The sequence below is a fragment of the Cherax quadricarinatus genome, chromosome 17 (genome assembly GCF_038502225.1).
Source record: "Cherax quadricarinatus isolate ZL_2023a chromosome 17, ASM3850222v1, whole genome shotgun sequence".
In the NCBI taxonomy this organism is placed as follows: domain Eukaryota; kingdom Metazoa; phylum Arthropoda; class Malacostraca; order Decapoda; family Parastacidae; genus Cherax; species Cherax quadricarinatus.
The window spans coordinates 23,953,216-23,965,715 of NC_091308.1; the positions used below are offsets into that span (position 1 = coordinate 23,953,216).

Genomic DNA, 12,500 nt, shown 5'->3' on the forward strand with positions numbered 1-12,500 from the left:
CCAATATACAGTCACTGAACATATTCCTATTAGTTCTGCAGCTTGTGGAACTCTGAAACATGGTGTCATACACAATGGTGTTTTATCTTTCTCCCTCATTCTATCTCTTTCAATCTGTCTCTCTCTTTCTATCTGTCTATCTATCTCTGTCTCACAGGTACACATAAATACAAGTATACATAGTATAAATTACCTAGGATAACCCAAGAAATCCAGACAAAGTGCTATACTCTGCTTGAAGATGTGAGTAAAAATGATGACACAGTCTTGTGGCTCTCTGAGACAGAGAGCTAGACGGATAGACAGGGAGCTTGACAGACAGGCAAATAGACAGACAGGAATGTTAGTATACCAGCAAAAACAAAGGGAGGGCGATGTTCATCTCATCTTTTGGCATCAGCTCTACCCTCATTTACCCTCATCAAACGTCAGCACTTATCAGATGTTATCTCCCCTTATCTTGTTACTGTCATGGGTGAACATTTATTATTACATATTATTCTTTCTTTCAACACACCGGCCGTATCCCACCGAGGCGGGGTGGCCCAAAAGGAAAAACGAAAGTTTCTCCTTTTACATTTAGTAATATATACAGGAGAAGAGGTTACTAGCCCCTTGCTCCCGGCATTTTAGTCGCCTCTTACAACACGCATGGCTTACGGAGGAAGAATTCTGTTCCACTTCCCCATGGAGATAAGAGGAAATAAACAAGAATAAGAACTAGAAAGAAAATAGAAGAAAACCCAGAGGGGCGTGTATATATGTGCTTGTACATGTATGTGTAGTGTGACCTAAGTGTAAGTAGAAGTAGCAAGACATACCTGAAATCTTGCATGTGCATGAGACAGAAAAAAGGACACCAGCAATCCTACCATCATGTAAAACAATTACAGGCTTTCGTTTTACACTCACTTGGCAGGACGGTAGTACCTCCCTGGGCGGTTGCTGTCTACCAACCTACTACCTAGTATTACATATTATTATTATTACCTATTATTATTATTATTATTATTATTATTATTATTATTATTATTATTATTATTATTATTATGTATTATTATTATTATTATGTATTATTATTATGTATTATTGTTATCATTACGTATTCTTCTTCTTCCTCCTCCTCCTCTTCCTCCTCCTCTTCTTCTTCCTCCTCCTCCTCCTCCTCCTCTTCTTCTTCCTCCTCCTCCTCCTCCTCCTCCTCCTCCTCCTCCTCCTCCTCCTCCTCCTCCTCCTCCTCCTCCTCCTCCTCCTCCTCTGCCTCCTCCTCCTCTTGCCTCCTCCTCCTCTTGCCTCCTCCTCCTCTTGCCTCCTCCTCCTCTTGCCTCCTCCTCCTCTTGCCTCCTCCTCCTCTTGCCTCCTCCTCCTCTGCCTCCTCCTCCTCCTCCTCCTCCATTCTTGGAACAAGTTTGAAGAGCTTGTAGTTCATAATCACTATCATTATCATCACCAATGCTCACATCTGAGTCTGGGATTTTGGGAAATAGGAGTTTCCTCTTTTTAAACTAGGAATAGTTAGTGGTATGGGTTTTGGCAGGAAAACAGTGAAGTCCCTGTGTAGTAATATTACAAGTTCTAGGGGAACTAGTAATAAGTAGAACGAGGTAGATATTGAAAAGCCAGGGACTTTGGGTGATAAGGACAGTAATAGGTTTAGTAGAAAAACAGAAATGAGCAGGAAGGGTAAAGAGAAAGGAGAGTCTTTTAATGTTTATTATGCTAATTGCCGTAGTGCTAGGAATAAGATGGACAAGTTGAGATTAGTTGCTAGTGCAGGTAACATTGATGTATTTGCCTTAACTGAGACGTGGTTTAATTCAAAAAGTCGGGACATGCCTGCAGAATGTCATATTCAGGGTTTTAAATTGTTCCAAGTAGATAGAAGTATCGGGAAGGGGGGTGGGGTGGCATTGTATGTCCGAGATCACTTGAACTGTTGCATAAAAATGGGTATTAAGTCTGAAGTAACACATACAGAATCTGTTTGGATAGAATTTTCAGAGGGGCATGAAAAACTGATTTTAGGAGTGATATACCGTCCCCCAAACTTAGATAGGGACCAAGGGAGACTACTATGGGAGGAAACTGTTAAGGTCACAAGGCAGGATAATGTAGTAATTCTAGGAGACTTTAACTTTAGTCATATTGATTGGAATTTCTTGACTGGGAATTTAGAATCATACGACTTCTTAGAAGTAGTTCAGGATTGTTTTTTGAAGCAGTTTGTGACAGAACCTACAAGGGGAAATAACCTGCTTGACTTAGTTATGGCAAACAATGAATCCCTTGTTAATAATTTAGAAATTTCAGAGGAACTGGGTGCTAGCGACCACAAATCAATTACATTTAGCATTGAATGGAAGTACGATAGTAGCGATAACTCAGTAACAGTCCCAGATTTTCGCTTAGCAGATTACAATGGGCTTAGAGAACACTTATCATCTGTTGACTGGGGTAACGAAGTGAGCTATCAATATGACAGTTTTCTGAACACTATACATGCTGCTCAAAGAACGTTTATCCCATATAAAGAAATTAGATCAAATAGAAATGACCCAAAATGGATGAATAATAGGCTCAAATATCTACTAGGGCATAAGAAAGGAATTTATAGGCATATCAAAAGAGGTGAGGGTCATCTTATGAATCAGTATATTGACATTAAGAGGGACATTAAAAAGGGGATAAGAAAAGCTAAAAGGGACTATGAAATTGAAGTTGCTAGGGATTCTAAAACTAACCAAAAAGTTTTTTCCAGGTCTATAGAACAAAAGTTGGAGATAAGATAGGTCCCCTTAAAAATAACTATGGGCACCTTACTGACAAAGAGAATGAAATGTGCTCGATTTTTAATAATTATTTTCTCTCAGTTTTTACACAGGAAGACACTAACAATATTCCAGTAATTAATTTTTATAGTGGGCTAGAAGAAGATAGATTATGTAACATCACAGTCACTAGTGAAATGGTTGTGAAGCAGATAGACAGACTGAAGCAAAATAAGTCGCCGGGTCCTGATGAGGTTTTTTCAAGGGTTCTTAAGGAATGCAAAATTTAACTCTGTGAACCATTAACTAATATTTTTAATTTATCTCTTCAAACAGGTGTAGTGTCTGATATGTGGAAGATGGCTAATGTAATTCCTATTTTTAAAACAGGGGACAAGTCGTTACCGTCAAATTACCGCCCAATAAGCCTGACCTCAATTGTAGGCAAATTACTAGAGTCAATTATAGCTGAGATTATAAGAAGCCATCTCGATAAGCATAGCTTGATTAATGATACTCAGCATGGATTCACAAGAGGCCGGTCTTGTCTAACTAATTTATTAACTTTCTTCAGTAAAGCTTTTGAGGTTGTTGACCACGATAAAGAATTTTATATTATTTACTTAGATTTTAGTAAGGCTTTTGATAGAGTTCCACACCATAGACTGTTAAAGAAAGTGGCAGCTCATGGCATTGGGGGAAAAGTGCTCTCGTGGATCGAGTCATGGCTCACTGACAGGAAGCAGAGTGTGTCCATAAATGGGGTTAAATCCGAGTGGGGATCCGTAACAAGTGGCATTCCACAGGGATCAGTCTTGGGCCCGTTGTTGTTTATAATATATATCAATGATCTTGATGAGGGAATTACTAGTGATATGAGCAAATTCGCCGATAACACAAAGATAGGTAGTATAATAGATTCAAACGTAGATGTTATGGAACTTCAGGAGGATTTAAACAAACTCTATTCTTGGTCAGAAAAGTGGCAGATGCAGTTCAATGTAGATAAATGCAAGGTTCTGAAGCTTGGGAGTGCCCATAACCCCAGTACTTATAAGTTAAATGATGTAGAACTTAGCCATACAGATTGCGAAAAGGACTTGGGGGTTATGGTGAGCAGCAACCTTAAACCAAGACAGCAATGCCTAAGCGTACGTAATAAGGCAAATAGATTACTGGGATTTATATCAAGAAGTGTTAGCAACAGAAGTCCAGAGGTCATACTGCAGCTTTATACATCATTAGTAAGGCCTCACCTAGATTATGCAGCTCAGTTCTGGTCTCCATATTACAGAATGGACATAAATTCGTTAGAAAACATTCAGCGTAGGATGACTAAATTAATACATAGCATTAGAAATCTTCCTTATGAAGAAAGATTGAAGACTCTTAAGTTACATTCACTTGTTAGACGAAGAATGAGGGGAGACCTGATCGAAGTGTATAAGTGGAAGATAGGTATTAATAAAGGGGATATTAATAAGGTCTTGAGGATGTCTCTCCAAGTGAGAACCCGCAGTAATGGATTTAAATTAGATAAGTTTAGATTTAGAAAGGACATAGGAAAGTATTGGTTTGGAAATAGGGTAGTTGATGAGTGGAACAGTCTACCTAGTTGGGTTATTGAGGCTGGGACTTTGGGTAGTTTCAAATTTAGGTTGGATAAGTACCTGAGTGGGAGGGGTTGGATTTGAGTGGGACTTGCACATCAGAGCTTATTTCTTGGGTGGCATTGAAAATTGGGTTGGGCAAATGTTTTGTTAGTAGGATGAATTGTAAAGGACTTGCCTAGTATGGGCCAACAGGCCTCCTGCAGTGTTCCTCCTTTCTTATGTTCTTATGTTCTTACGAACACAGATTAGGTCCACTAGTTGATGTGTATTGGATGCTTGATATGATTTATTTACTCTTGACCATCAGCAAAAATCGAACATTTCCACTACTTTAAGCTCAATTTCAAGCTATTTTCTATCCTAAAATCAATCAAAATAATCTCTATTTCTGTAATATATCTTCCATTCTATCAAATAAGACCAAGAAACTGCAAATACAACCATAAAAACCATAATAAAATACACCAAAAATGTCACCGTTTTAAACCAAATACAGTAGAGCCCCACTTATTCGGCAGGTTAGGTTCCAGGCTACTGCCGGAAACCAGACTTCGCTGGAAAGCAGAACTCCATTTTTTCCATTTATAAATGCATATAAACATCAGATAACAAGTTTACACTAACATATATTAAGTTAACAATAGAACTAGGCATTAAAAAGTAAAATACACACACAGTACACTCATAATTTACCTCAAAATATTTGTAGTCTTAATGTAGGACAAAAGGTGAGTAGTATTTACTCTAAGAAGTCAGGTGTGGTAGCCCTCCTGGCCACCCCACCCACGCATACTATACTATGATGCTTAAAGCTCCTTAGAGCGATAAAATGCATATACAGTACACGCATTACTTACCTTAAAATATTTGTACTCTTAATGGTCTTAATGTAGGGTGAGAGGTGAAAAGTATTTATTAGTAGAAAGTCATGTGGGAGGTATGACATCCTGAATGGCCACATACACGTACTAGGACATTAAGCTCCCTAGAGCGATAAAATTCGTATATAGTACACTCATTAATTACCTTAAAATATTTGTAGCCTTAACCCTTTGAGGGTATACAGGCCCTCTCCGAGACTCGTTCTCAGGGTCGGCCAAATTTAAAAAAAAAAAAAATCCGATGAAAAGATAGAGAATCTTATCCCGATCATAATGACACCAAAGGTATGAAATTTGATGGAAAACTTACGGAATTATGCTCTCGCGAAGTTAGCGGTCTAGGCGATGTTTACGCAGCGGCGATTTTGCCCATTTTGAGCCCCATTTTCGGCTAATTCCACTGTACTAGTCGACAAAAAACATGAATTTTTTGCTAGAACTCCATTTTCTCTATCGAATGAGTGCAAGAAACCACCCATTTACCAATTTCAACTATCGAGTACAGTGGTCAGAATATAGTAATTTTGCCAATTTCACAAAAATTTCAAAAGATGCCAATTTCCGAATAGGGTCCAGAATAAACAAGAAAGACATTCCTGGCACTAAAATGACATTTCCTCTGTTCATTAGTCACGTCTCAAGGCCCCTCTTACATTCTTTTGCTTTCCACTTTGAATTTTTATTCTCACAAAAAATAGAAGATTTACTGTTATGCAGACTACTTCATTAGTGTAAAAATTGGTATAAATAATATTGGCACACTTGCAAAAGAATATTAGACTCACCAGTTGACGTGCATTGGACGCTTGGCATGATTTGTTTACTTTTGAACTTTGGTAAAAATCAAACATTTCTGCTACTTTGAGCTCAATTTTAAGGTACTTTTCATTGTAAAACCAATCAAAATCATCTCAATTTCTGTAATATGTCTTCCATTCTATAAAATGAGACCAAGAAAACTAGAATACAACAATAAATACCATACGAAAATACAGTGCAAAGTCGCTGTTTTATTCCAAAAAAACGGTCAAAGTTTCTTTTTCTCATTATGCACTGAGTGCTGCAGGATTTTTTTTATACTGTGCACACTGACCATATTGACTCATTCTTTCATATGTAGACCTACCACCTTTCTCCCACTAGATTTGAGGGCGCTAGAATTTAGGCGTACTAGTACGTCAAAAACCCTGGGTCGTAAGCCGTACTAGTACGGCCGAAACCCTCAAAGGGTTAATGTAGGGTGAGAGGTGAGTTTTATTTGTATGAAGTCAGGTTGGGAAGTATGGGTAGCCAGGAAGGGCAGCCCTCACCACCCCACCTACACATAACATGAACAAACCAGATGAACACATCTGGTTTTCATCACAAGTCCTACAAGTTGCCTGGCTACCATAAGTCCTACAAGCTGCCTGGCTACCACAAGTCCTACAAGTTGCCTGACTACCACAAGTCCTACAAGTTGCCTGGCTACCACAAGTCCTACAAGTTACCTGGCTACCACAAGTCCTACAAGTTGCCTGGCTACCACAAGTCCTACAAGTTGCCTGGCTACCACAAGTCCTACAAGTAGCCTGGCTACCACATCTCATATTTATGTTAATTTATTCTACTGTGGGGTGTATTTAGATGGATTAAGCAAATGTCTATATTAACGTTTTATACGCTATTTAACCCTTTGACTGTCGTGGCCGTATATATACGTCTTACGAGATACCGTGTTTGACGTATACATACTCATAAATTCTAGCGGCTTCAAATCAAGCAGGAGAAAGCTGGTAGGCCCACATGTGAGAGAATGGGTCTGTGTGGTCAGTGTGCACCATATAAAAAAAATCCTGGAGCACACAGTGCATAATGAGAAAAAAAAAACTCCAACCGTTTTTTTAATTAAAATGCCGACTTTGTGGTCTATTTTCGTATAGTATTTATGGTTGTATTCTCGTTTTCTTGGTCTCATTTGATAGAATGGAAAACATATTATAGAAATAGAGGTGATTTTGACTGATTTTACTATAAAAAAACCTGGAAATGGAGCTCAAAGTAGGGGAAATGTTTGATTTTTGCCAATGTTCAAAAGTAAACAAATGATGTCATTGTCAAATAAATGTCCAACTAGCCATTCTAATATGCAGTCATGAATGGGTTGATGTTATTTATACAATTATTACAGTATTGCAGTAGTCTGCATAATAGTAAGTCTTCTATTTTTTGTTTGAATAAAAATTCAAAATAGAAAGCAAGAGTAATATCAGAGGGGCCTGGAGACATGACTGATGAACAAAGAAAATGTTATTTTAGAGCCAGGAATGTCTGCATTGTTCATTCTAGACCTTATTTTGAAATTGTCATATATTTTTATTTTTGTGAAATTGGCCAAATTGCAAATTTCTGACCACATTATTGGGTAGTTGAAATCAGTAAATGGGCAGTTTCTTGTACTCAATCGATAGAAAAAATGGAGTTCTAAAGAAATAGCTATGAGTTTGGCGGACTGGAACAACGAAATTAGCCGAAAATAGGGCTCGAAGTGGGCGAAATCGCCGATTTGTAAATATCACCGAGGTCGAAAACTTCGCGAGAGCATAATTTGGTCAGTTTTCCATCAAATTTCGTTTTTTTGGTGTCATTACAATCGGGAAAAGATTCTCTATCATTTCATAAGAAAAAATAAATTTTTTTTTTTTTTAAATTTTGCGACACCAGGAGACACCTCAGGATTGGGGGTTGCGACAGTCAAGGGGTTAATGCTCCTCAGAGTGATTATTATTATTATCATTATTAATATGGTGTCTTCAAGACTAACAAGACACTCCTAGTGATTTTAATGTTTACCTGCATCCCAGCACAGTGTGTAAGTTTACTTAGGTACAGGTACACATACGTATAATTATCAGTTATAATAATAATGTAGGTATGTAGTCCGCCTGGACTACATAGCTACATGGTAATAATATGGCCCAGAGCCATATTATTACCATCGACATACCATGTTCACTGACTTTAATCGTTTCTAACAACTACCTTTAGATGCCATCATAAACAAAGGGAGAAGTAATGAATAATTCATGCCGAGAATTGCAAACAAAAGCGTTATGTATTAAGGGGAGTGACGTAATGTTTTCCCTCCACTCAGCTACCACACCTCCACAGTATATAAACATAAATTTTTATGTTATGTAAAATGTTTCTTATATAATTTTGAAGAAAATATATTAGATGCATTAATGAAAATGTCTATATTAACGTAAAATAAGACATTTAATGTGTCCAAGAGTGATTATTATTAGTATTACGTAATGTTTCCCCTCCACCCGGCAAGCACACCTCCATAGCATATAAACAGCATGTTTATATGCTATGTAATGTGTTTCTTATATAATTTTGAAGAAAATACCATAGATGGATTAATGAAAATGTCTATATTGACGTAAAATTAGACATGAAATGTGCCCAAGAGTGATTATTACATAATAGACAAATGTGCACATGGAGAACGTAAACAAACCGGGTGGCCTGCGCCGTATTTGAAATACCACTTGCTGTATAGAAAGTTTTGGTCATAATTTGAGATCGCCATATTAGCGGAATGCCGTAAAATGAAACGCCGAAAAGCAGGTCCCTACTGTAAGTACACGGTCGCAGTTTTTTTCTCATTATGCACTGTATGCTGCAGGATATTTTTTCTATGGTGCACACTTACCACACAGACCCATTCTCTCGTATCTAAGCTTATCTGAGTGAGCTGAGCTCATCATGTAGAACTACGGAACAAACCCTGGCTTCAAAGCTGTAAAACAACAGCACGGGCCCTCAAAGGGTTAATAGATTAGAATTAAATACTGCAATGTGACAAAACCAAAGATATATCCATACAGGCACCTAATGAAAAGTTTAACTTGTAAATGGTTACCAGTTGTTATTAAAGTTGAGGAGCTTACCTGTTGTTCACTACAAGCTTGCAGAAGATGGCACTGGTAATTCTGATCAACAGGAACATTGGCAGGAATAAGCTGTGAAGGATCTGCTGCAGCTACATAACCCAGTGCACCAAATATTGGTCCATGTTCCTTATCAATAGGTTTAAGAGTATACAAGAAGCAAGTATGATCAGCTTGTTCCATAACACATTTATGAATTTGCTTAACCATGTGACTTATTATCACTAAACCTGAAGACACTTCCCGAATTGTAACATTTCCTCTATTTATTTCAACAGTAACCTGAAAAAATGTGAGAATCAAAAGTTATTTATGTTGCAAACAAAACATGTTGAGAAATGTCATTTAATTTTTTTTTTTTTCAACAAACCGGCCGCAGCCCACCAAGGCAGTGTGGCCCAAAAAGAAAAACGAAAGTTTCGCTTTTTAAACCTAGTAATTTATACAAGAGAAGGGGTTACTAGCCCCTTGCCCCCAGCATTTTAGTCTCCTCTTACAACGGAGGAAGAATTCTGTTCCACTTCCCCATGGAGATAAGAGGAAATAAACAAGAACAAGAACTAGAAAGAAAATAGCAGAAAACCCAGAGGGGTGTTTATATATATGCTTGTATATGTATGTGTAGTGTGACCTAAGTGTAAGTAGAAGTAGCAAGACGTACCTGAAATCTTGCACGTTTATGAGACAGAAAAAAGGACACCAGCAATCCTACCATCATGTAAAACAATTACAGGTTTCCGTTTTACACTCACTTGGCAGGACAGTAGTATCTCCCTGGGCAGTTGCTGTCTACCAACCTACTACCTATCTTTCTTTCAACACACCGGCCGTATCCCACAGAGGCGGGGTGGCCCAAAAGGAGAAACGAAAGTTTCTCCTTGTACATTTAGTAATATATGCAGGAGAAGGGGTTACTAGCCCCTTACTCCCAGCATTTTAGTCGCCAATTACAACAAGCATGGCTTATGGAGGAAGAATTCTGTTCTACTTCCCCATGGAGATAAGAGGAAATAAACAAGAACAAGAGCTAGAAAGAAAATAGCAGAAAACCCAGAGGGGTGTGTATATATATATATATATGCTTGTACACATATGTGTAGTGTGACTTAAGTGTAAGTAGAAGTAGCAAGACGTACGTGTATTCTTGCATATTTATGAGACAGACAAAAGACACCAGCAATCATACCATCATGTAAAACAATTGCAAGCTTTCGTTTCACACTCACTTGGCAGGACAGTAGTACCTCCCTGGGCGGTTGCTGTCTACCAACCTACTACCTATAATGTCATTTAATATAAAGAATAAATAAGTAGCTCATATTATTAAAGCTGAAGGAATAATTAGCTAATGGAAGTTCTAGAGGAAGTTGATGAAAGAAATGGGACTGAGAGCTAGCTAGACACTTTGTAAGATCAACAGAAGTATCAGAAGCTGTTTTTGATGAGTCTAGCCCTCCACACTGAGGAAGGAAGGATAGAAGAGGAAACAGCACCAGTGTTCAGATTGGTTTATCTCGCCCAGCTTTCTAGGTCTTGAACAGAGAAACAAGGAGTCAAACATGACACCAGGGTTCATGTTACATGACTCAACAGACTCCTCACACAGTTTACCGACATGCTGTCACATGAGACACTGATGCCATTTGGAGATGACACTGGTGCTCCTCTCACTAAGTTATGGCATTTGAAGATGATACTGATGCTCCTCCAACTAAACTCTGTGACCCTGACACTGACAGTGAGGCAGGCCATTGTACATAACCCTATATTTGGAGAAAGAAGCTGCCAAGATGGGAGGATGGTCATATAGGATCCCAGCACCATAGGTAAGATAGCTGATTCAACCCTGCAATATTTACCATCTCCTATGACCATTTTCCTCACCCAGCTGGAGCTGGACCAAGAATGATGAGGGGCAGTACAATCCATATTGGGTGAGATTACTAAAGGCAGTCCACACCTGCTATGAGTCTGTGTCATACAAATGCAAGAAGGGTTGTGTAGTATTGTAAGTGCAAAAAAGGCTGGCATTAAATGTATAACTGTGTGTGTTTGTGAAGGTAAGTGATCACACAATTGATTTCCTGATGATCAGAGAAGGGTAATTTTTCTCAAAACGCTACAACTAAAATATTTTTCTATTGTATTATTAATACAAATACTGTTATTATTACAGTATTATTATAATAAAACTATTTTAGCTTTCTGCCCAAAATTCTGTGTATTTGGCTGAGCTTCAAAAATACATCATGACCAGATGTAACATCCACAAATAACCAAATGTAATGATAATGTATTGTTAGGAAAGCATCAAATATTTGTTGGGAATGCTTAGCACTTTAATCCTTAAACTGTCCAAACGCAGATCTACGTTAGTACAGCTATCGCTCCAAACGTAGATCATCATTTTATTTTTCCTGCCTCCAAATTAGGCACGATTGGCCTGAGATGCCTGGTCAGCATAGAATGGGTCTGAACACTCGGTGTGCGCAGTATTAAAAAAATCTGGGACCACTTAGGACCTTGCGGGAATGCCAGTTCAATTGAGCACCAGCTATGGCAAACACCAGGGATTCAATGATGTCATGTCATATTAACACTCCCCTTTCAAGAGGAAAGTGATGGATGTGGCCACAAGTGGTTGTGGAAATATCAATAATCTCGATAATAACCCATGTGTAATATTTGTGCAACATCCTTTCATTTCTGATACCAGTGGTAGTGTCATCCTGCCAGAATGTCATATAACCTATGCCCTAAGTAAAGAGAAACGATTCTGGAACATGTATAATACGTATTCGGCAGGCTGGCTAGCTGAGTGACTGACTTCGGCTGTCTCTGTCTGTATGTCTATATCTCTGTCTCTCTCTATCTCTGTCTATCTCTGTTACGGGTTATGCCCAACATTTTTTATTTGAGTAGATCCCAGTTACAAGGTTTCACTTATTATAATATAGTGGACTTCTTCACTTGTAGCTACAGTAAAGATTTCCGACTTTATATGATTATCTGACCTCATGTATCATACTAGGATATTGCTCTTTTATTTTATTATGTATATGTTAATGTTAATATTTATGTATGTATAGAAATAGGGAAAGATGATGGAATCACTAGTTAAAAGACCGGCCGCTAGTTATGCTGCCGGCTGGAGTCAAAGCTTCTGTCACGTGACCAACCTGACATGAGAGTTACTGATCAGTGACAAGCAGTAGGTTCATACACTCTCTTCTGAGTAGGTTCAGGCCCTCAGCCTTTAACACAATTCCCCATTCTAGAATATTACTTAGTCTCAGGCAA

At 38.3% G+C, this 12,500-nt stretch overlaps 1 protein-coding gene across 1 annotated transcript in view; it reads right to left on the minus strand.

The window, feature by feature from the left end:
* plx (PTB_TBC1D1_like and TBC domain-containing protein plx) overlaps positions 1–12,500 on the minus strand; it is a gene marked incomplete in the record, with an annotated part of 401,111 nt that overhangs the window by 320,662 nt on the left and 67,949 nt on the right. Inside the window, 1 exon segment of the mRNA XM_070085876.1 lies at positions 9,201–9,482. Within this exon segment, the coding sequence (XP_069941977.1) occupies positions 9,201–9,482 (282 nt within the window).